Source organism: Cheilinus undulatus, linkage group 8 (genome assembly GCF_018320785.1).
Source record: "Cheilinus undulatus linkage group 8, ASM1832078v1, whole genome shotgun sequence".
Taxonomy (NCBI): domain Eukaryota; kingdom Metazoa; phylum Chordata; class Actinopteri; order Labriformes; family Labridae; genus Cheilinus; species Cheilinus undulatus.
In genome coordinates, this window is record NC_054872.1 from 43,384,849 (window position 1) to 43,411,343 (window position 26,495).

The window sequence follows — 26,495 nt, forward strand, 5'->3', positions numbered from 1 at the left end:
TCTTACATCATACCCACTAACTGATGTATTTGTCTGTTTTCTAAGCATTTCCTTTATTTAGACTAGGCGCTGAAATACAATTTAAATGTGCATCAAAGTCAGATGTCCAATAAGGGTCACGGAAATAAAACCCCAGTGACTGTTGCAATTCATACCATTTTGTACAACTTCCTAAACTCTCCTAAATCAAATTAAGCAGCATGGGGACTATACACTTTTTATTTTTATAAATATTAAAAGTAGTATTAAAACCTTATCAAATGTGCAATAACAAAGGTATCACGGGTTAGATACCACTTGCTTTAAATGACATATTACCTTTTTTTTTGTTGTTGTTGTTTTTCTTTTAAACATTTGAAAGGACAAAGAAGTCCAAAGTCATACCTCTGATCCAAAGCTCCTAATCAGTTTGAGTCCTTATTAATCCCACCGATGGTGCAAGACAAATTACCTTAGGGGCAATAAAGACTTCATTCATTCATTCATTCATTCATTCATTCATTCATCTATAATTCCACTAATTATTTATTTTCTGCTGTTTGGTGGAAAGACAAACATCAATCAAACAACTGCAGTAATTCAAGGTTTAAAACTGAATAATGGTTTTCTTGACGTTGCATGTTAACACATCATGACATTTTATTTTGACTGTATTTGTGCAATAATTTTAATGCATCACAATATGAAAGCTGATAATTTCAGCAGGAGTGCTTTTCATGGTCTCTCTGAATGAATGAGGAGCACCTAAAGCTGGTGATTGCACACGACTCCCACATTCTGAGTTTGTTTTCATTCTTTTTCATCAAGCTGACAGTCTAAGGCAGGCTACTGCATTTTTTTTTTCAAATTCGATTCAAATCGCTGATGTGTTTTGAGCTCATGAATTGATCAGTCTACGGCTAAAGCGCTCTGCTTTTCTGTCTGTGTCCCTGCATTCTGACAGACAGTCACAATGAGAGTGTAGGCAGGAGCAGAGAAGAGACACAATGACGTCTCCTCCTGGCATATGTCTTTACATCTCTGGTCAACTTGTGGACATTTTTTCCCCATTCACCTCAGTAAACAAACCTAGATGCTGACTGGACATATTCACCGTGATAATCAAGCATGATTATCACTAAGATTTTTAAGGATAATAAAAATGTGACCAGGATAATAACTGTGGGGGAAGTTTATCATGGTTAGCATTACCGTTTCATCTCTAAACAAAACTTCCACAGACAGAGACCCCGCTACTTTATCGACTCATAATCCTCTATTGTTGTTGTGTTGCTACAACAACCCCGTCTTTGTGAAGAACACGCTACCAAAGTGTAGTTTGTTACTGAAAACAATGTAGTCAAAACCAATAGAGCATGGGTGTCAAACTCAAGGCCCAGTGGGCCAAATCCGGCCTGTGGAGCAGTTAAATCCAGCCCACAGGATTATCTCATATTTCTGTTATAACTGACCCATCATCCTTGATGGTTTAAGATATCCTTGTTAAGTCATAAAATCTGAAAAAGTAAGGAATAGAAATACTTGGATAAGAAGTAAGGGATGTGAGAAAAAAAATTAGTTTGTGTTTTAATCTCATATTTTCAATTTAGCATCTCACAATTAGGACTCAAATTTAGGATTTTGACTTTTTATTTGGTACTTTGAACATTTCAACTCATAATTTTGACTTCTCATATAAAATTTTGAGCTTTAGGATTCATAATTCTACATTTTTAATTCATATTTTGAGATTTTTAACCAATTATCTTGTATTTTATCTCATATTTTTAACTTCAAACTTCGACTTCATAATCCCATAGTTTGACCCTACAGACTCACAATTTAAAATCTGAATCATATTTTGACCTTTTAAACCCATGATATTGACTTTCATTGTACTATGTTTCCCTTTAAAAACATTATTTTTCAATTTCACTATCATGTTTTGACCTTTTTGAAATAATATATTTACTTATCTCAGATTGTGATCCTTTAAACTTATCTTTTTAACTTTTTAAATGTCAAAATCATTTATCAGTGCTAAGTTTTTTTCATATTTTATTTCTGGTGGAATGAGGTTGACAGTTTCTGGTTAACAAACTGACCCTGTTAGGCCCTCAGGTTAGACCTGAATCCAGAATCCGGCCTGTTGTGATTGAGTTTGACACCCCTGCAATAGAGACAAGTTGAGTCAAGTGGTTAACATATGTGGAAATGCTGTTTATTTTTAATATGATGACTGCAGGTTGTACCACTGAGTTTTGGGGTTTCGGGTATTCTTTTCAGATGGAAAGAAAAGAAATCAGGGGTAATTTGATTTTTTTAAACAAAGACACTCTTAACATACCACAATCGAGTCGAGGCTCCTGCTCTGGAAATGACAGCATCCAGTCTGGGATTACATTAAAAGCAAGCCTTTAATTATTTCTATCTAGTTATTTCCTTTACCTTTTTGGAAATAAAAAATAGGAAAAACAATTTAAACAATTGCTCATCCATGTTCACCATGACAAAGAAAATTACTTAAATTTCAAATTAATAATTGCATCTGACTCCTTGTTTTTAATTTTTAATCTGATTCACAACCAACAGACCAACAGACACATGGACCATATAGGCACAGAGTTCTGCACTGATTTAATCTAGCCGTGTCGACATCACAGTTTCCCTCAATGAAACAACATTTTGCCCCCCACCATCTGGTGGTTCTCACAGGGAATATCTCACAGGGAAATTGAATGCTTTATCCTGCTGGCTCTAAAGGATAAATGTGGGGTTCTACAAGTGTCTGTAAGATTTATCTGCTGTTTGCAGAAAACATCACACCAATCAATACAACAGTTGTTGAGCTACGTCAGCCTGGACCGGTGCTGTCAGCTGACAAACAGTGAGGCTAAACCTGGAATCTTAGAGCAAAAATAATCAAAGCTGCATCATGGGATGTTTCTCCACAAAGGAAATGAGCCAAAAGAAACTCCAACAACATCAACTCTGATGTATCAACGCATTCCTTTGTTATGGGTGATGCATCCCATTAGGCATGTTTAGGACCGCTAGATAAATGTTATGCAATTTCAACATTTCCTTTATGCTTTCACATGGTTTGTTGTAAAATGGCTTTTTATTTAGATGATGCACATTTTGACTTATCTGCCTCTCCTTCATGCTTTAGGCTCACAAGGTTGACATGAAAAGTCGCACAAAAAAAGGGATGAAATGCAGCATAATGGTTTGAATGTTTCAGAGTTGAGTTTCTTGCTGGCAGGATGGGCAAAACACTTTCAAATTTATCACTAATGCCTTTTAATGGAGCTGAAACTTCTGCTGTCATTAAGTGCATGTTGGCAGAACAAAATCCTGCAGGACTGCACCTCTTCCACACTGATGGTTATCAGAGTCATGTAAAGAGTTATTAAAATATGTTCTGATGGTTTTCTGGAGGAAAATGAATGCCAGCTAATGCATTATTAATGACAGAAAGGTCAAGGCGAATCATTGGCTGCCCAGGCTTTTTATTTTTATGGAGGCTGCTGGTAATTTAGCACCTGCTTCACGTTGACAGTTTTAGTTGAAAGGCAAATTTGGGAACCTTTTTAGGATTTAATGACTTTAATAATGTGAGATTCAAGAGAACCTGCAGAAGAACAAATCAGGAGAACATGAGAAATGACGCCTAAAGGTGAGAGCTGTTTAGTTCTTGTTTGTGCATTACAAATCTGTTTGAATGCATGAAATCAAAAATGGCATGGTTATCTATTAAAACTTTAGTGCTTTTAATTAGTAGAAAGTCATTAACATACAGCCAATAAAAAAGTCTCCAGCTGGCCTACTGTTAGGGGTGGGAAGTTCCTTCAGTGTTATTACTGTATGACGTTCTGCCATAGAACAGATCTTTGCAGTACAATCATATGTTGTTTAAACAAACAAAAACAAGATGTACCTAGCATGTTGAAAATGTGTTTTGATTGATGACTGACTAGTCTTAAAAGTGGCTGTGCCTCCAGGTCTAAGGAGCAACAGCAAATTATTTTGGTTGACCGACCACTCCTTGGAAGGTTCACCACTATTCCCAGTTTTCTCTATTTGTGGATAATGGCTCTGACCGTGGTTTGCCAGAGTCCCAAAGCCTTGGAAATGGCTTTGTAACCTTTTCCAGACTGATAGATTTCAGTCACTTTGTTTCTCATTTGTTCTTGAATTTCTTTGGGTCGTGACATGATGTGTTTCTTTTTGAGATCTTGTAGCCCACTATATTTTGTCTGACAGCTTCTATTTAAGTGATTTCTTGATTCAACAAATCTGGCGGTAATCAGGCCTAGGTGTGGCCTGTGAAATTGAATCAGCTTTCCAAGAACTGTGGTTAATCACAGTTAACTCATGATTACTTTTTCCACATAGGGCCATATAGGTTTGGATTTTTTTTTCCCCTTAATGAATGAAATCATCATTTAGAAACTGCATTTGTATTTACTTGGGTTGTTTTTGTGAGATACTAAAATTGGTTTGATGATCTGAAACATTTAAGCATGATAAATATGCAAAAAAAAAAAAAAAAAGCAGGAATCAAAAGGGTGCAAAAATGTTTTCACTGCACTGTACTCGCTCCCTGGTTGTACCTTTGCTAAGTCATGGTTAATTCATTGAAAAAAAAAAAAAACATAAAAATCAGGCAAGTTCTTCATAATTAAGGTCCCAATTTATTATGCTGTTAAATTCTTTTATTATGAAACAACCATATCATGATAAAGGGAGTTTCAGTTTGAGCTTTAAACAATTCAGCAAGGCAGTCAGCCCTCAGGCTACAATGTACTGATCACTGAAACTACAGATTTATAACATTTAGTGAAACTTTGAGCATTAGTAAAGCATAAGAAAATACTAGGGATGCACTGGAGCAATGGTCATCAGCATCGGCCGATATCGGCCCTTTAGACAAACATCAGGCATCGGCAAATAATATGGCTTAAACATAAATCAGTAGAGGATGTTTACATTAATTTGATGCTGGCATTCGGCACACCTCCCAGCTGACTCAGAGAGGAGATACCAGGGTGCATTTGGGCTAGAGCAGTGATCATTAACTGGCAGTCCGAGGGCCTATTCAGGTCCCCCATACCTTCCCATCTAGCCCCCAGAACATTATTAAATTCAGAAATGTGCAGAGGTAATTATATAGAGATTTGTTTCAGGTATATTTTTTTATTTGATTTAGAAAGAAAATGTCCAGATTGGTTTAAAATTGGATCCATTTTACAGAAATCCACCTGTCAGCCATTATTAGCAAATATGATTTATGATGAACACAAACTAACTAGTTCATTCTTGATTAAAATTGTTGACTTCTTTTGATATCAAGTGTTTTTAAGCCTAACAATTAAAACTAAAGACCAATCAGGACACTGCATATTAGCGTCAAACTCAGTAATGGAGAAGATAAAATCCCCAGAAATATTCAGCTAAAATATCTCATCCCCTCGTGGCTGGCCATGGTATAGGTCCTGATCTCAGTTTTAGAAGCTAAAAACCATAAACATTTAAAAGAAAAGATAATATTTTAATGTTAATTAGAACAAAATGTATTTTATTTTAGTTCATTTGATAGACCAGCCCCAAAGCTTGCACTTAGGAAAAGCTGGCCATTGTACAAATGTAGTTGCTGACCCCAGGCCTAGTGGTTCGGTCTGTGGATGGCCTGAATTCAAGTTCGGCCTGGAATTCCTTTCCCACATATGTCTCCTGTTTTCAGCTTCACCAGAGTCATCAAGAAACATGCTGAAAACATATTCTACCAATGTTGACATGCATATCTGCTAAAACAAGGTCAATATGGCTCTCTTTATCATTCTACTGTCTGTTATGGCAGAGAGATGTGCTTGGCTTAATGAAAAAATTGGCGAGCAATCTCTTCTCTAGATTTTCCACACTCATACAGGCAGTCTGACAGCCCCGAGTTATTAGCATACAAACCCAGTCTGAGACAGCCATAGATGCTTTATTGGTAAATGAGTAAAGCATTAGTTATCCTAACCCTGACTGTAGCATTAATAGCTGTGTGTAAAAAATGTCATTTACATTGGCTGATGCTGCATAGATGATGAGTTAACTATTTAATAATGTTTACTAATACTTAATGGTGTAAAGTCATTGTGAGCTCTGATCTAATGCACATGCATGAGTTCATTATTCCATCACAGGCTCGTCTTTAAACCCATAACAAACAAACAACAGTAGCTGCAGCGACTTAAATCAAGACCTTATCACCCACCACTACTCACCGTTTACATCGCCCAGGTGGAAGTAGCCATCAACCAGTGAGGCTCCGTTGTTGAAGTGTTGTGTCATGTGATCAAGCCAGTTAGCCTCCACCCCTTTGACTCCTTCGTCACAGTTCTGGACCCGCAGCGGCACCTTGACGGTGTAGTACTTCACCTGGCCCTCTCTAACCGGCGGATGGTTGTACAAGGCGAGCAGGTCCACCCCTGGTGAGACGACAGATGAACAAAAGAAGGCACTAATTTGACTCTGTAAGACTTGTGACAATACAGATGTAGGCGCGGTGAAAGGCCAGCATTTTACTGCATAATTATTGAACTACTGTTGTACTCTGGCCACAATCCAGACTGTAATTTGGCTCCATTTGAAGGAGCACTTTCCCCTTCTTCAGATGCCAGACGTTCTTAGAAATGGCTGAGGAAATGGTTGGCTGAGACAACCTTTCTTTGAGATGCAAACAACTATTAGCAGAATAACATGATGCACTTCTAAACAACTGTTTAGGAAAGAATGTATTTTTCTGTGGCTTTTTTTTCTTTACACCAAAACTTGGTGGTGGTTGCATTCATTTGGAAGAACATTTCTTTCCTCTGAGATAGGAAAACAAGAAAACCCAGCCAATGAGCAGAAAGTCAGAACACATCCCGCCAAGGAAATGTGGCCAAATTGTTCTTGTAAAGAGCAATTTCTTGTTTTCCAACCACTTTGATTTTCATTTCCTCCCCAAAACCTGGCAAAGTAAATATAATAAAGAGGATAAAGTTTGACCAATATAGATGAAAGATACCAAAAAACACTCAAGAAATCTTGGCGGCACTGATAAAGGACTTTTGTTGTTAAAGCTGAACACAATAAGAGTAAAAGGAAAATAAAAAATGTCCCCAAGAACTACCAACCAATTTTTATTTTAGTGTTTTCATTTGTTGTTTTTGTCACAAAAAGCCATTTTATTTGAATAATTGTTTTTTTGATCTTGATTTTTATTCATCTTGTGACAAATAGATTATTTTGTTTTTAACTTGAAATGCTTTCTTCAGTTCTCTTAAATTATTTATACAGTTTTCTGTTCAAGACATCCTGTTAATATACATCCATGATTCTTTAAGACACTAAGCAAAATAACACATTTATGTTTCAATTAACACTGCATCTGTATAAAACTACTGCTCAGACTTACAGCTGGGTACATGGTTTAAAATGCTTTAAAAAACATCTTAGCTTTTATAAAGCAAGTCTGATACAAACAGTAAACTCACTTTTTCCTAGAGGGCGCTCTACAACAAGGACATGACTTTCTGTCTCTGTGTGAAGTTTCTAGGAAATAAGCGCTCTTCTTTCTCCACTCAAACACAGATACAACTTTGATAGGAGCCATAGATCAGGATCAAGTTAGACAGTTAAGTCAGCACAGAAACATAATTATCCAAAAAGGTAACTTAATGTTTGCCCTCCTTTAGTTCTAATGCCACTGAGTCCTGAAGGCCAGGGCTGAAATGAAAAATGTGCCTCTTATAGAGCTGTCTGCAGTGATATATCCATCATGATGAGATTAAGATCCAAAATTAGTGCAGTCATTTGCACAATTTATTTTTGGACTTTTAGGCCTTTATCTCGATTGGACAATGGTCAGAGTTAACTGAGGAGAGAGCGAGAAGCCACAGGCCAGACTTGAACCTCAGCTGTCCACTTTGAGCTCAGCAGCCTCTGTACATGGGGCTTGTGGACAGGGGTGTAGAGTAACTAATTACATTTACTCAAATGACTGTGATTGAGAAGGTTTTAGGCATTCATGTACTTTTTTGAGTACATTTTGAAATCAGTACTTTTACTTCTACTAGAGTAAGTTTTAACCAGAGTAACTGCACTTCTACTTGAGGACAGTACTCTTGAACTTTTTACACCTCTGTTGACAGTAGCACACAGAGAATGATTCCACATTACATCCTAAAACAGCTGATGAGAGCTGGGGTTCTTTTGGTCCTTTTTCCAGTGGAGGCCTGTTTTTAATGTCGGACACATTTGCACCATGAGTGAAGTTATCCACTGAGTTATGTTCCTTTAGGTGTTCTTAAAAGACGCATAGTCGGTATTCTACATCAGCATGCGTTGCCTTATTATGAGGTTGACTCTCTGCTTTGGTTTTGCCAGAGGAGACCCACCTTGCCACAGATTTTCAAGAGTTACTGAAGCTCCATCATACTGTCACATTTTTTTTTCAAAAGAGCAGTGAAACTTTGTGTAGTGTGGAGCAATAAAGATGCTTTAAAAATGTAAAATTCAACTCTATGAGTATAATTAACACTGTCAGTTTTGCAGTGTGTTTTACTTTGTAATAGAGGTGTGACTTTACCAGAACAATCTGGTTGGAGATCTATTCTTTTGTTCTCACCAATAAGGAAAGATCAGATTTTACAGTAAAACTCCTTAGTCGCTACTCAGTACTCAAGTTAACTGTGAATTAAATATTTCTTTCTTTTACTTGAGTAGATCTACAGACCAGTACTTTCACTTCTACCCATGTTAATTTAAAACAGAGTAACTGTACTTTTACCTGAGTAGAGTAGTTGTTTACTTTTTCCATCTTTGCTTATGGATACAAACCTTATGCTCCTTGCACCCTCCTAAACTGTAAAAAAAAAATCAAATTAGCTGCACACTATTTTGAGGTTTTAGGCGCACCACTGTAAGCTACAGTTCTGCTCTCATAGTGATGGAGAAAAAGGGCACCACTGATCTTGTTTACTGTTCCTTAAATCCAGGGCCGTTTCTAGCTTTGTCAGGGCCCTTTGCAAGATGCTGTTTAGGGTCCCCTAGTTTGCTAAACTACAATGGAGAGATTCCTAATCCATGAGATAACTCACAAACATGCCACAATCTACTACACTTTATAAGCAAAACAGACTGAAGTCATGATAACCTCTCAAATTATTTATGCTTTTAACCTCTATTTTCTGTGGGCAGGGCTAACAGTCATATATAGCATAGTTTACATTACATTTACTTCAGTTTGTGATTTTATGCTTTTTTTGAATAAAACAAAATACTACATCCAAATTTTAACTCAGCTGTAGGAATGGAGGCAGGATTATTCAAACTAGCAAACTGTATTGTCACAATAAATATTCAAATCAAAGAGGGAGACTGCAACTTATGCCGGCCACACACTACAGGATTTTAATCGCAAACGATTATTTGTCTAAATTATCTGCATGTGTGTGGATTATTTTACTGCACCAAATCACGTCGTAGCCTCCCAAACCCTAAATCTTAAATATCAAACATGTTAGATATTTACGATTCTAGGTTGTAGTGCGACTGACGGAGTACCCACAAAAACCAATAAACACAACTGCACCTTCATTTCAGCCAAGATTTCATCCTGAGTCTTTCCCTTGTTTTATGATTTTTGCTGCAACTGTAATGCATGCCAGGGCAGCCTGTTGTGGAGGGACAGAAAGAGGTTATATCAACTGACACTGGTTCTTGTTTGTTTTTTTCTGAAGTCACATGATCACGTAAGGTTGTAGGCAGGTCGGCTGGTGTGTGGTCTCCAGTGATCTGACAATCTCGCTGACTTGTCTAGTGTGTGTGTTCAGCAGATTAAAGATGAAAAATCGTTTGAAACTGTCCTCATGTCTGTGGTCTCTCACGGTTTTAAAATCGTTTAAGATTTAAAAACCGTCTAGTGTGTGGCTGGCCTAACTCAGTTGAGTTAGCAATAATCCACTGCCAAAATAGTATAAAATAATCAACAATAGGCCTATAATCTATCAGCTACTTAATAAATAACTAGTGTTGTTTATTTTAGGCCTATAAAATACACTATAAACTTAATAAAGTAATCTTAAAGTAATGTTAAGTGTGAAATATCTACGATATAGCAGACATCTGTACAACAACAACCTCAGTTTATCATGTCGGATTATTTTATTCTGACATTTATTTTTAAGCATATAAGGGCTAAAGACAGGCAGTTTTGATTCTCCAGAGATGACAGTGAACATTCAGCTTTGGGCCCCCCTAGTTGCTTGTGGGGCCCTATGTATTTGCACAGCCCACTTATAGCAAGAAACGTCCCTGCTTATATCTATTTTCTTTCTCTTTTCTATCCATAGCAAGTTCATTTTTTTCTGTGGTTAAGCTTCCAGAGTATCCTTATTCATTACTTAAAAGGAAAAAAAGAAAAAAAAATGTTTTAAAACAACCAAAGAGTACAGTACCCTCAGCTTACGTAAATACAAAATACAAATTAAGCATAGTCAGAGCAGTTTTATGAGAAAATCTTGTAGCTAAATGACTAAATGTAAATGGGCTACTTTTCAACTCAACACTAATAACTTTATTCATCTGTTAGGAATTTTATTTCTGCAAAGCATCAGTGAAGTGCAAATGCAGCCACGTTAATCAAGAATTATTAAACATAAATGAGTCATTTTGTACATGCCCTCCTGTAATGTTTAACAGTGTTAGGCCGTGTATTTGACAGAATAAGCACTTTGAAGCTGTGTCCTACTTCTAGGTCATGGTTTCAGACCCCTCTGGTGTGACAATGCAACACTTATAAACAATAAAATTTGAAATCAACATAATATACTTCTCTTAGTATTCATTTGATTCCCAAATAAAGACGCTTGTTTGACATTGTCACTGTGGTTCAAAACATGTTTTTTAACATGAAAAATGATGACTGAAAAGAGGCCCTACTTTCCTAGATAATCTGTCAAAATGCCATTGGATGCAATGAGAAAGACATCTATCAAGGTTTAAGGTTGTCTCTATTGTTCCCATAAGGACATTTGTTTTCAGCAGTAAAGGATGCATTCATCAGACTTCAGACGTCCTTCAGCCCAACTTAAACATGAGCAATGTTAAAACAGAATAAATGACAGTCCAATGGTCGGTAAAACCAACAGTATAACAATAACAATGAAATCTGCTAAATCATCGTTGTATGATTATACATTTGTTCACTTAAAATGTTAATGGCAGCTGGGACAAGTGAGTTTTTATGTCTTTTTCTTCTGAAAGCAGGCTGGCTGAGTGTGCAGCTGCAGCTTAAACTCAGAAAACAAAGGATGAATGAGATCAGGCGAGATTAACTGGGCTTTCTTTAGAATCCTTCCTTTGTGCAGGTATGTCGATTCTTTCACCTTGAAAAATTGAGTTCTCTGAGTGTTGAGTCTCTTTCAAAGTCGTGACGGATGTCTTTATAACTTATTTTATGAAAAGATTTATTGGAGAAATAGAACCAAAAGTCTAAGAGCCAAGAGCTTTTTTTTTTATTAACAATGTACTGGCTAGCTAGCTGATGTTAAACTGTAAAACCCATGATGAAAACACTCAGCTGGTAATGATGGTATTATTTAGAAAAAGTGAAGGCCTGTGAAAGAAAAGGTTTTAAGTCCTGGAGGTCAGTATGTGTGGGAACAGGTCTTCAGTGATGATAAGAGGCTGTTACAAATGGTGGCGATGGTTGTACAAACTGTACTCAGGTTTTAGTTTTATATTTCTTCATAACTACCGATGCTTTCTTGGTGTCTTTGTCCAGCCTGTCAGCTGCTATAATTGGCTGCCCTTTGGCAGAATACTCAGTACTTCATGGATGTCGACTCCTGACATGATCAAGTATTTCAAGCAGGTTTTTTTTTTTTTTTTTAACACTGGAATCTTCAATCTCTGCCCAGACATGTCAAGGATGGTGGAGAGTCAGGTCAGCTCAAAGACACCGAGATGACATTCAGGTGGCCGCTTTGGCTGACTTAGTAGCTTTCATGCAAATTTCCATCTATTTTCTTCTGCTTATCTGGTGTCGGGACACGGTGGCAGCAGGCGAAGCAACCCAGGTGTCCCTTTCCCCTGCAACACTTTCCAGTTCCTCCTGAGGGATTCCAAGGCACCTCCAGGCCAGATGGGATTATTATACCTCCAGCGAGTTTTGGGTCTGCTTTGGGGTCTCCTCCCAGTAGGACATACCCAGAAAACCCCCACAGGAAGGCGCCCAGGAGGCTTCCTGATCAGATGCCTGAACCACCTCAACTTGCTCCTTTTAACGTGAAGGAGCAGCAGTTCTACTTTGAGATCCTTCTGGATGTCTGAGCTCCTCACCCTTTCTCTAAGGCTGAGCCCGGCCACCTCCCCAAGGAATCTCATTTTGACTGCTTGTATCTGTGATCTCATTCTATCGGTCATTACGCAGAGTTCATGATTAGAGGTGATGCAAATTTGTCACAAGTAAATGTTTCAAGATAGCCTGAGAAGGTACAACATGCAGTCTTTATCCAAACCTTCCTGGCCCTATGTGAAAAAAATTGCCCACAAAACCTGTAAGAAGGCAATTATGAAAACTGACGGAGTCTTTAACATCACTATGGAGGAATTTTGGCTCCATGCTTGAAATCAGCCTCAGTGGAGGGTTTTTGACCATGAACGACCTGTTTAACGTCATGCCACAGCATCTATATTAGATTTAGGTCCGGACTTTGACTAGACCACTACAAAACCATCATTTAGATTTTTTATAATCCATTCAGAAGTGAACTCGCTGGTGTCTTTCGGTCTTGCTGCGCAACCCAAGTGTGCTTGAGACTGAGGTCATGTACTGGTGGCAATCCCTTCAGGGTTGTTTGGAAGAGAGCAGAATCCATGATTCCATCAATTACAGCAAGTGGTCCAAGTCCTGAAGCAGCAACGCAGCCCTAGTCCATCACACTACCGCCACCATATTTGACTGTTTGTATGATGTTCTCTTTATGAAATGTGTCAGTTTTACACCATGGTACAGGATGCACATCTTCCCAAAAGTCCAACTTTTGTCTCATCAGTCCAGTGACTATTTTCCCAAAAGTCTTGGGGATCATCAATATATCAGTGTAGTCTTGGGGATCATCTAGAGTGCTGCGTCGCGGCATGCAGCCCTGATCAGCAGGCAGAGATCAGGGGAGAAATGCAAGTTCATGCAGCAATAGTATGTTAACAGCAGACTATTTTACCTTTCAGGGTTAATCTATCATCCTAAGTCCATGATATTATTGCTGCCACTGTTGGGTGAGCACATTAAGAAGTAAAAAAGTTAATGTTTGCTTAAAGGTCTGTGGATTTATGTAAAATTCTTTTGCCAAATGTCCTCAAAAGTTAACTTTTCCTTGTCAATGGTGCCAAAGTAGCTCTGTGACCCACTGTCCTCTTAGTTACCCTTTGCTCTCACTGCAGGATGAGACGTAATGTTGATATAGTGATGATTAACGATCGGGAGTTGTGCATTGGTGTTATTTGAAAGAACCAGATATTCTACGCTTGTGACTTCCTGTTTTGGAGCTTTCTGATCGACAGGAATTGATGCAGCTTGGCAGTGGCCAGCACTGAAATAGACCTGCAGGGTATCTCGAACAAAATGGATCAGAGTTGCGGTCCAGTAGAGGGAGGGATGTGCTCCGCTTTATGATTCGCCGGCACGGCGTGGTCACTGTATGTGGAAATTGGAGGTTAGAGTCATCTTGGTAGTCAGGCAACTCCCGGGAAGGTTCATCACTGCTTCAAGTTTTCTCCATTTGTGGATAATGGCACAGCACTGTAGCTGTTCACCTAGGCTAGTTATCAGAAAGTGTCAAGCTTTATGTGACAGATTATTTTACTTTTGAGTTCTTCATCATCATCTGTGCTGCACTCTCTCTTCTGCTATAGATGAATTTCTAGTGCTTTGAGAGTTGAAGTCGGCCAGAAAGATAAATCTGTATGCGAGACACTTCAACTCCTTCATCATCATTATCATATCACGAACAAAAGCTCCACCTGGCAGCAGCAAAACAGACAAGAAATGCAATTCGAGTTGAGATTTGTGCTGCCTGAAGCTGGACTTGCCTGCACTGAAAATCTTTTCCAACTATTCTGCTAGTTCTATTTTTCAGTTTGTTCTTTTTCCACAACAAACGTGGAGTGAATCAAGAGCAATTTGATCATTTTCATGCTACTAGACATCCTTTTAATGTCGTCCTGAAGTGATGCTCCTCGTCTGTTGCGGAACTTAAAAGGGACCGTTTTATTGTAACCGAGTTAATTCGTAGTACAACCTTGAATAATGCATTAAAAGCTCTCCTGCTAGCTGTTGTTTACATCAAGCAGAAATATACATAATGCAGTGGGGCCTCAGAGGGGAGAAACAGGCTTGGAAATCTGCTCGCATGTCACCGCTCCTCGCTCATATCGCTGTAAATCAAAGTGGAAGCAGTTTTATTTGTTGTGATGTGAGTGAGTGAAATATTTGCCTTGCTCGGCTTTGAGGGGGAAAAAATGCAAAAGGATGTGAGATGTGAGAGGGGTTTTGAATCGAGCAGAGAGCGATTCAAATCCAGTCTGGTAACATTTTCCCCCCTTTTCCAATGCAAATGTCGGCCTGTCATTCCCCAAGTGAACCAGATGGATGAGCAGAATGTGCGGCGCTGCCACCCACACACCAAGTCCACCCACACCGACACAGGCTTTGTCGTGGTGGCAGGGGGGGAATCGTGGCCCAATCCCTTTGGTTCCTGTGTCCGTCCGGCAGACACCCAAGGCGAATGAATCATTTATAACCATTTCTTGTCTAGCTGGTCTGACCGATGTGACAGCTGGACACCAAAGTCCCCAAATCTTGTCATTTGTCACCCTTTAGAAAAGTTGTAGAATATTCAAACGCCCCCTCCCCCAATACTTCTCGTCCTCGTCGTGTTACAATATGGAAAACAAATCCTGAACGATGCACAACAACGAGATGACATCCCATTCTACATGCCAAAGCTGCATGTTTCCTCTCTGTGCAAGCCTGAGATGACACATCACCACTGTTTGTCCCATTAATCCTTTCTGTGTGTCAGCGAGCTTCAGGCAGGTCATAAAAACGCTGCTTCTAGGAAATTGTGCCAAGTATACAAACTGATTTAAAAAGCTCTTATTTTCTGTAATGACAGTATAACAACATCAAACCACATTGAACATGGAGGACTCAGCCCTACTGATGGGACTGTTATGGACAGTGGTCATATTTTCTCCATTTATAACAGCCATTAGGAGGAAAACATGCCGCCTGGCCTTCATCTCTCTCCTAATACAACATGTTCCTGTCTAATAGCCCAGAGTTTTTCATTATTTTTATTTAATTACAGTCAAATTACATTTTCATTACAGTATCAAGGCAACTGTGATTAAGGTGCACGGGTAGGCAGTGCCGTTTTGACCTTTATTTGGTCAGGAAAGACTTTCTGGGTTTTTTAATGTCTTTTCAGCTGCATTCACAGGAAACATGCAAGGAAAAGCAGGCACAGGATAAAAGATCTACCTTGAAGCACCTTGAAAACTTAAACTCAGTGTCAATGTTTGCACCTGCGGGAAAGTATCAGGGTCAGGCATAAAAGAGAAACAGTTTGAGTGGGAAGATCATTTTTCTCACAATGCACTTCAAGAACAAAGCCAAAAATCTTTAGAAAAAAAAGTCTAACAGTGGAGAAAACAAGGTAGATGTTGAATCAAAAGTCAAACTCTGACTTTTGGGCCCTATTAGACCCAAGTGCAGATCATTTTGGCTTTCCACACAGGAGTATTTCCTATTTTCTGTGCCTGATGCACTTGTCATTTCTACAGTACTGCTCATGTTGTTCACATGGGGGGTTTTCTCTTAGAACATAGAGTGGAAAGGTGCAAATCTGATGGTGTTCTGTCTTTGAAAGACTGAAAACAACTGTGCTCCATTAGGGATGAGCAAGCCCATCCAAAGAATTGACTGGGCTCCAGAGAATGGGCCACCTCTAGTTGTCATTTATTGGTGATGTCAATACATGTGTAGCATTGGTGCTAGCATGCTAGCTACCTCATTTTGGAGCTGAAAAGTCTGTTAAGCATGCACATTTATTTTTGTATTTCATACAAAAATAAATGTGCATGCCAGTTGATCCACAAACGCACTTTCAACAATTCACAAGCAGAATTGAAGATTTACAAATGAGAAGTCATGATAAATGCACACACAAAATAAAAAACACGTGTAAATCATGGATATATATTTGTGCAGAATTTTGAGACAAATCTCTCCCCATATAGACATGGCTAGTGTTGTTGTTGATGGTCTTGTTGTCCTTTTAAAGTCATTAAGAAGTATCACTGTGTATTTCAGTCTGTTTTATAACTGCCTAAAAACTCCCACATGAGCTTTGAGGTGTTAAAATGCAGGCATGACAAATCTGTCTTTCTGATGTATCACTCTGGCCTTTAAATGAAGTCAGTTGAAACACAAAGCTTTTTATGCTACAAACTTTAAAGTCTTGTTTTGAAATTTCTTCACCACAAACTTATTGTGATGCCAAGAGAAACCAGAGATGAAAATAGAGGACTGAATGACGTGCAGCAGTGTGAGTCATCACCTCTCTCCTCCTTGAGTCGATGCCTCAGCCTGGAGCTCAGCAGAGACTCGGCTGTGACTCTTTAAACCCTGATTTGATTATCGCCTCGGAAACGTGACTCTCTGAATGCAGCTGAAACCTTCTGCAAGTCAAAACATTTAAATCGTCACATTTTATGAGTCACATGCTGTGTAGCTTAAGCATGGGCTGTGACTGAAAAATTGCATCTCTCACATTTATATCTCTGATTTTAACAGTCTTATTTAATGTTACACTGGTGTTTATTGTTAATTGTCTTGGGTTTTCTGTTTTTCCATGATGACAGATGGCTGTTCAGCATGAGTCTGGTTCTGCTTGAGGACTCTGCCTGTTAAAAGTAAGATTTTCCTACCACTGTTACTTTGCTAATTGTTGTTAAGTGCTTATTATGGAGTCATGGTTTCACTCTGAAGGTAATATAACACTGACCCTGTTAACATTTTGCACTAGTACGCATGTCCAGACCATGTATTAACAATTTGTCTTCAATGACAACCTAATATTGGAACTCACTTATCTACCTGCTATGAAAAATCAAACCATACATCGTTAGCATTTTTAAAAGTGCAACCCCAATTCCAAAAGAGCTGGGGTGCTGTTTAAGATGTAAATAAAAACAGAATGCAATAATTTACAAATCTCATAAACCCATATTTTTTTCTCAATGAACATAAACAACATTTCAGATGAGACATTTTACCACTTAATGAAAAACATTAGCTCACTTCGTATTTCATGGCAGCGACACATACAAAAAAGTAGGGACGAGCAACAGTTGGCAGAGCATTTTGATTCAAAAATCAAGATGATATAAGGGAGACAAGAGAGAGTAGAAAATCCAATATTGATCCACTATCTGACGGTGTACAGTGACGGTGTTATGTGTTGTTTACAATAAAGATGTTCTTCTTCTACGGTAATTTTTGGTAGATTTGACTGGTTGGAATCAGATCGCATCTTTTAGTGTCCATGTGAACAGAGAAGTTTAAATCTCTGATCAGAATAAATATAATTGGGTTGAGAAACAGTTCTTCCTGCCAACCACAAATGTGAATTAAAGCTGTTTCATGGAAAGAAGAAGCCAAATATAATCACAATCAAGAAATGCAGCTGTCTTGTCTGTGCTAAAGCTCATTTAAAATGGACTGAGGCAGAATGGAACACTGTTCTGTGGTCAGATAAACCAAAATGTGAAAGTCTTTTTGGAAAAAAAAACATCCAGCTTGTTATCACTGCACAGTTCAGAAGCCTGCATTGCATTACAGCATGGACAGCTTACACATGTGGAAAGGCAATGCAGGTAAGTACGGAGAGGTTTCAGAGCAACATTTGCATATATCAGCAAGGCAGTGCTTGGCAGTAGAATGGTCCGGGTGCTGAACTGGTCTGCCTGCAGTCCATAGAGAAATAAAATGAAAATCCAATGAAGGAGACCCAGGACTGTTGAGCAGCTAGAATTCTACATCAGATAAGAATGGGACAACATTCCTCTCCCAAAACTCCAGAACTGGTATCACTCCCTAGATATATACAGACTGTTGTTAAAAGGAGAGGGGTGCTACGCAGTGGTAAACACGGCCCTGTCCCTACTTTTTGGGTAAATCATTGTATTCTGTTTTTAATTTTTTGTTTAAATTTTACAAGGTGCCCCAATTTTTTGGAATTGTGTTGTACATTTTGTATATTTCTAATTTTCCCCATGCACGTAGAAGTGCTTCATTTAAGAGTTTTACAAACCAGAAATTAAAGTTATGGTGGGAATAATTTTGATTTTCATTACTAGAAGATTTTTTTTTTTCCAAGGTTTTCCTAATGTTTACATTTTTACATATAAAATTGACTTGAGGGCCATTGTATTTTTATCTTTTTTTCTCAGTAATTAGTATCATAATTAAATCAAAGGCAACTAAATGAATTAGTCCACAGATTGGAATTTGAATCAAATAGAGTAAATAAAATACTGGGGGGCCTCTGCTCCTCCCTTAAAAATGTCCACATGGTGTAGCCCAGAGCAAAGTAATGCAAGTAAATGTAATCCAACCGTAGCAAAAATATTGCTCATAAATGAGGTTCAAAAATAAATCAAAATGCATAGACATTTGTAAAAAATGATGCAACATTTGTTGCCTGGCTAGCTTGTTAAGGCGGGGGGGCTTTGTAATAATCTTTCTGGGGGCCCAAAATCCCTGGCTACACCCCTGGGTCACTATATGCCAAAACAGACATAAATCCATGTTAATGCATTGTCTAAATAAGGTAGAAAAGTAAAGAACATGTGCTCTTTTATTCAAGTGTTTTTGGGATGACATTTGTCAAAAACTGTCCCTGTACCAATGCTGATTGACTGATTGCTGCTTTTTCTGTCTATATAAGGCACTTAAATGGTTCTGAACTTTAAGTGTTTATACTAAGTCTGCTTTTTTTGCAGTTACATTGCTTAAATACATAAGATGTGATAAAAAAACATGCATTTTTCTCTTGTAGCTGAAGTTATAGAGCTTAAATCAATAGGCAGAGTTTTATGAGGAGGAGCTGTATGGGAAGCTCTGTGATTCAAAGACTGTTTCCAGATTGTAAAGCCATCTTTTATGAGTTCATGAACACCATAATTGTGTTTTAGTATTCATTAAATTAATTTAGAAACAACATGATATTGAAATGACAATAAACAGATTGCACATCCCATTACTTTCCTGCTGTGTGGCTTTACGAAGCTTGAGATACGACCAGGATGTCCTATAATTCCCTTTCAAAGCTACAACACACTGCGGCGCAGCAGATACTTTATTTTAAGTAGGAACACAAGGTTAAGTGGTCTTTGATCTTTAAGAAACTCCATTAGCATAAATCTCAAAAACATGTCTGCTGCCAAGCTCACCACTCCCCCGTCTCCTTGTGCTATAGAGGCCTGTAAAGGACAAAAGGAAATAGTGCTTTAAGAGCAGAAGTCTGCTGCAGGGGTGACACTTGACTAGAAAAGTTAAGTCTAAAAGTAAAGAGATGTTTAACAGGGTGGTAAATTAATACTTAAATCCACATTAATTGGATATTTAAAGCAATACTTTTGCACATACCACATCCTTTGAACCCAATAGCATGAATTCTTCACATCATCAAACAACATTAAGCACTCCAGAATCAAGTCTGCACGGCTAACCTGAGTCACCGTCTTCCTGCCAACTGCTAACAAGAAAACGAGCGCATGAGTGTGGTTAGGACGTCTCTTCAAAGGCTTATCTGATGCTGTCCAAATGACAAGGTCGGCGGCAGCAGCCCTGCCATGATCTCGAGGCTTTCCAACATGACATGTCATCATTTTGACGTCTGTTTCTCTAATCTGAGGAGCTGGACACTGATCCCATCAGAGCACAGATAACACTGATCTCAAGGATAAAACCAGCAGGTGGCTGAAAAGACTCCCTCTGCATGTTGATTAAGATGTTGAAGATTTCCGGATTATACCTTCAATAACGCTCTTTCCTTAATTCTGTGTTTGTTTGTTGAAAGCTCATGATGATCTTATGTCATACAGGAAATGTAAACAGGAAGAGAGGATCACATCCTGGGATTTTAACACTCATTTCTTAAATGTTGACTGCACTTTAACATCTGCTTTGTTCTTTTCTTAGCTGACTATATCTTCTCTGATTTGCTTTGTCATTTTTCATCCTTTTTGATTCCACCTGAGCAGAGACACTCTCATTGTGCCTTTAAGCCATGAGGAAAGGCTGATGATGAATGGAAAATATACAAAATACAGACTCACACTAGGGCCAGCTGCCCTGCCCTGCGCTGAAGTACAACTAGCTCCCCCTCTTAAGTCCCCCCTGGCCTGCACTCACACTGATCCAAGCCCAACCGGGCCAGAGCACAGAGGAGATGTCACATCATAATATGACAGACGCTGTTTGCAAGACAGAAGGTCTCGCAGAGTTGACACAGTAGGGAAATAAACAGGCATCACAGTGGTAACTTTACCCACTGTGCAGCCTATTTTGAATCTGTTAGGTCAGTTACACCCTCCAACACTCTACCACTGTTTAAAAAGACTGTCAAGAAGAACTGTTGCCACTTCCATATTATACTTCCATGCTTTACTGTGCCAAAGCCCTCCTCTTCCATCCATTCACCAAGGAAGTGTACTGTGCTTGGATGCAGCATGGAGCACTCACACTAGTCAGACTAACTGGACTTTGGGGATCTGGTGTGCTCATGCATGGTACAAATTGTAGACTGAACGTTTGGGCCCATTTGTCTGCAAGAGGACTGAATCCCTGTGATATTTAACTTTTTCCTTCGTAATAAAAAAACAGCACATCCTGTCTGTGGATGTCTTTGTCAGCTTTATCAGTACTGACCTTCCTGACCTTTTTCTAATCTTCATTAAGTGCTTAAGTGTGCCTTATCATAAACAAAAAACAAGTTCATCATAATGTAGGTGCTAGGAGCTGATACAGAGAAAAAAGTCCAGAGTAAATGTGCCCTCAGTTTTTCCCCCCCAATAATATTGTTGCAATTTAATATCTTACTAAAAAATTCTGATCATACATACTATATCTGAAAGAATTTGCATTTCCTCAGTCTTAAGACTGTAACTTCCAGAACTTTTCCCATGGATGTAATCGCACAAGTATGATGGAAGCAGATTTAGAATAACCTTGAAAATAAAGATATGCAGTGCCTCTGTCTATGTGTGGTCAAAGAAGGCCAACCAACTTGATCATACAGAGTACAATGATGAGTTAGGAATTAAAAGGAACTCTGCATGATCAGACAAGTTCATCTTGTTGGATAGATATTTGTATCGCTCAACTGTATATTGAACTGAAAAACTCACTAGATATCCTAGATATCTTTATTTTGAGTAAATTTGAGCTCATAAACTTACCAGGGGGCCACCATGTTTTGGTCCGTGCTGGTAGTGTGATGTCACAGTGCCGCAGCGCTCCTCGCCGTTGCTATGCAGAAACTGTTTTCAGATGTTTTTTCTGCTTTCTGGTTTATCTATCCAACAAGATGAACTTGTCTAATCATGCAGGGTTCCTTTAAAGCCTGGTAATGAACCTCAGTGCCCCATGGTAAACAGTATCAAAGGTCTCTCCTGCTCAAAACTTACAAATAAAGTCTCTCTGCTCTCTCTTACAGCCCGCTGACTCTCCATCTATATAAATTCTTTTTCGATGTACTCCGGTTCACACAGATATCCTTTCATATCTACAGTTAACAGCACATCATTATCACTTGAGTCGAAATCGCACATATTATCTTTGTTTAAGCTTGGTGTTGTGTTATTATCCATGTAGAAGCCCGCAGACCCACACAGCTGTTCAGAGGATATCAGTGCACAGAAGCGGAAGGAGACAAAATGCTGAAACCTGCATCGTACATTAGTGCCTTACACAGAGGGTTTTTTTGGGAGAAATGATGCGCTTTGTACACTTTCAGCAGGTGAGACAACATATTTTCTTGGCCCATTTATACGTAAAACTTGTTAAACTCAGCGTTCCCATCTATAGCCACTATGCTGCACATCTCTCTGAGCTTGTAATAACCAAAGGAGTCACTTTTCAAAGAAATCACTGGAGGCTAATGCCACTACTATAGCCAAGCACCTCATATGACTCAACTTCAAAAATCCTGAAATATCCCTTTAATCGCTTTTATATAGATATGCAGACCTTCCTTCATAGCAATGCCACATGAATCTATTTCTTGAATGCAGAACTGTACCTGTTAGGTGATGCTCTTTGCAACACCTAGCTACCAAGCGAGCATGTACTGCTAATGTAACTCTGGTGGAAAGGTAAAAGGTCACTGTGAGGCTAGCAAGATCATAGATGCTGAGCCAGAGCATGGAGAACTAGCAGCAGAGCCTCAGTAAAGGGATTAATAAGGTCCATGTCAGTGCATTTTCTGATTCACGACTACATGGAGTGATGCAGTTGGATCTGTTATCAATTCACATCAGTTTATCTTTAAACTACTAATCCATGCATACTGTACACAAATGCAGAACATACCTCCGATATTTCAATATTTCAATCCTCTATTTTTGTTTTTACCAAATCTGTTAATTTAAAACACTTCTTCATGTTCTCACTGTACTTATTGTTTCTCACTGTTTCCTAATGCAGGAACATGTCTTTCTCAAACTGTACATGCTGTTTGATAGCAGAAGTACAAGGACATCATTTCTTGGAGACAGATCAGCGTCTTATCCAGACATTAGCGTACATCTGTCACTTTCATGTTATTCTTTCCATTTACTGTTCCCTTACAATCCCTTTCTCATAAACCATCCAAGCATTTAAGTCCCCAAACTTATGGGCTCAGTTTCAATCCAGATCTCCAGCCTCAGCGATGGAGATCCTCTTTCGGCTGTAAGCCTCAGACTCTCTCGCCAGCTCCACTGCCAACACTTGCACGGTGTTCACCTCGAGATCTGAGGATTAGCGCCGACAAGCCAAGCAGCAGCCGAGACTCCCGGGCCTCCTCGGCAGACTGGGCATTAGTAGAGAGGGACATGGGCGCTTGGCAGGAACCTTCACCACCCCGGCTGGCTGCTACACCGGCGCTGCTGGCGTCGTTGCAGAGAATCGGGAGGAGGGAGAGCTGTGAGGTGGTGGGGGATTATCTCACTGCAAAATGCACTGTGGGGAGGCCCAGATGGACCAGTGGGCTGTGGTCTGCTGTGATGCCAGGACTGTGTTAACGCAGGCACACAAAGATAAAAACACATGCATAAAAAGTATGCACACAACAAAGAGTTCATTCATTATGCAACACCTAGTATTAGGTGCTTTGAACCTAATCTCTGTTCACACTGTTTGCACAAATATACAGTATACCCACACATGGTGTGACACTCCCACTGGGACTAAGTCTAATGCTCAGTTTGCACATTGCACTGACACATATCAAAAAATAGAGTCAGTGCAAGAGGACTGTAGGAGGGGGGTGACAGTGGTGGGCGTCTCCATCTGTCAGGCCAAAAAAAGCTGAAATTAAGCCGAAACTATAAATGTCTGCGCTAATTTCAACAAGAGTGCCACCATGGATAACTCAAAGGAAATGCTGCTACTTATGCCACACTTTCTGGGAGGACAAAATCAAGCCATGAAATTTGCAGTTTCTAAAACTCGACAAAACTGTTGTGCTGGATTTGACAGACTCTCTGCTTCATTGGCTGAGTGTGAATTTGTATGCACCACAGCTATAAGACGATTCCTTTTTTTGTGTAACGGATAGAAAGGATTATATCCCAAGGCGGCACATTGTTGTGTAACATTGAGGCAATAGCAGGAAATGACACCTCCGCAGCTGCCAAACATTTAAAGAGAGATCTCTGGCACCACACAGCTCTTTAGTTAAACAGCCAAAAGGTATGGCTGCAAATGAAACACAAATTACTCAGATATGTAGACAGATATTGGCTGAAGATTAGAAGCTGTCAGTTTGGATTTGTGTGAATGGGTGAGACATGAAGCTACAGTTTACAGTGGGCGCCCTTGGGTGCAGGATTTAACCTCTGACTGCTTTGGCTGCTTTGGGATCAGTAGTCGACTATAGTTTAGGAGGGAAGCCTGCAGGTGTGAATATGTAAAAACCTGCTTAAAAGGCACATTTGCCTCTGATATTTTAGTAGTGGGTGGCACGGTGGAGCAGCGGTTAGCACTGTCACTTCACAGCTAGAAGGTTTCTGGTTCAAGTCCAAAGGGAGAAGACCTTTTCCCCATGCATGCTGTTTAAAGTCATGGGATAACTGATGACTCTAAATCAGTATTACTCAACCTTGCTCAACCAGAGAGCCAAACTGTTGAAAAATACCTTTGCAAGAGCCACAATATGAATGATGAAAAGTGGCAAAAATAGGTAAAAGCTACAAAAAAATAAAATAAATAAATAAATTTAAAAAGAAAAGTTACAGGTGGCAAAAATGGTCAAAAAGCAGTTAAAAATGGGAACAAAACGAGTAAAAAGTGACTTACACAGGCAAAAAGCAGCAAAAAGATAGGAAAAAACAGACAAAAGTAGCGACAAAAATGGGGGGAAAAGTGGCATTTAATGGCAAAAGGCATGCTTGAATGGGTTATAAGTGGCAAAAAAGGGGTAAAAATGCAAAAAACAGAATAAAACTGGTGAAAAAGGAAAAACTGGATAAAAGTGGTAAACATGGGGGAAAAAAGTGGCAAAAGGAAGGGGCAAAAGTGGGCTTGAAGCAGTGAAAACTGATTAAAAGTGGCAACAAAATGTGAAAAAAAGAGCAAACCATTCCAAATAAGGGCAATGAAAATATACAGACAAAAGTAATTGGTTGCAATGTGACTTGCAATGGATGATTTTTTATGTCAAAATGTCATTTTTTATGGTATTCTGGGGGAATAATATTTCAAATTAAGACATAAAAGTGATAAAAGAGCCACATGTGGCTCTAGAGCCCCTGTAAGTGTGAGTTTAATAGTGGCTGCTTGTCTCTATCAGCCTTGTGCTTGACCGGCGACCAGTCCAGGGTGTACTCGCCTCTTGCCCGATGACAGATGGGATCAGCCCCAGCCCTCCCAGTGGGATAAGCACAATAGATAATGAATGAATGAATGGAAGGATTCTGGAGATGATGAACACTTTATCAGTATTTGTCCCATGTTCAATAATGCTTGAGCTGCATGATGCTGCAGGGGTTAGCGCTGTTCCCTCTCAGCAAGAAGGTTCCTGGTTTTCCTTCCCCGTCAGGGCCTCTCTAGGCAGTTTGCATGCACAGGTTGTCTCCGGCTTCCTCCCACCACCAAAGTCATCCTCATTAGGCTAATTGGTGACTCTGAATTGGCCGCAGGTGTGAGTGTGCATGCCTGGTTGTTTGTTTCTATACGTCCAGGGTGCACCCCACCTTTTGCCCAATGACAGCTGGGATAGGCTCCAGCCCCCATGACCCCAAAAGGGACAAGTGGTGTAGAAAATGGATAGATGGATGGAAATAATCCTGAACCCAGTTTACGTCTTTCACACTTTGAGCATGTGCTTGTGCAGCAGTTGCACCTATTCTCAGTTGATTTTGACATTTAATTATCTTAATTATCATCCTCATTAGGCCTTTCTTTGTAATTTATAACCATCCCTGTGTGGTAGGTCCTGTGCCATTTGGATTTTAAGGTCTCGCCAAGTTTTAAAGTTCAGTATAGTTTTGAAATTCTGACCTTTAAGTTAACATCTCTCATTGGACCAATTAGTGTACTTTCTTTAAAAAGGCTTGATTAATCAAATAACAAAATAAAGTATTAACTCCATCAGCTCTGATGAAATGATGCCACACTCAAACTTTAGGTTTTGTACACCCTCAAACAGATCCTTGATTGCAACAACAGTGCAGTGGAGTTTATGGCTTTTTACTCGTATAGACACTTAGCATGTCCTTTTTGGATGAACATAGTTTAAAATAACTGAGCTCTCCAAACTTCTCCAAATATCAACACTAGAGCAGAGCTAAAATTTACCCAGTGCTGTTCTTCAGGTGTCCAACTTTGTATTGCAAAAAATTTAAATTGTCAGCCATTTTTCTAAAAGTTTACTTTGCAGCACTTAGTGTCATAAAAAGTGTTTGCATGAATTCAAATTTTATTGACAGCCATTTACCTGCCATGCAAGTAAAATTAACCCCCTCTGTTTTATTTCATCAGGGAAGATAGCAATAGAAAATGTGAAGAAAAAAAACTTCTCTCTTTTGCTGCACTGCCTCATCATAAATCAAGTTATTTAGCAATTTCACAATTTTCATTGTTCTTCAGTCATCCTTATTTATGGTGAAATATTACCAAACTGCAGATGTGGCTTCAAGTTTACCTA

General features: G+C 39.1%; 1 protein-coding gene across 1 annotated transcript in view; it reads right to left on the bottom strand.

The window, feature by feature from the left end:
• LOC121513497 (raftlin-like) overlaps positions 1–26,495 on the bottom strand; it is a 252,499-nt gene that overhangs the window by 64,955 nt on the left and 161,049 nt on the right. Inside the window, exon 6 of the mRNA XM_041793287.1 lies at positions 6,255–6,458. Within this exon, the coding sequence (XP_041649221.1) occupies positions 6,255–6,458 (204 nt within the window). The remainder of the gene's footprint in view (positions 1–6,254; positions 6,459–26,495) is intronic.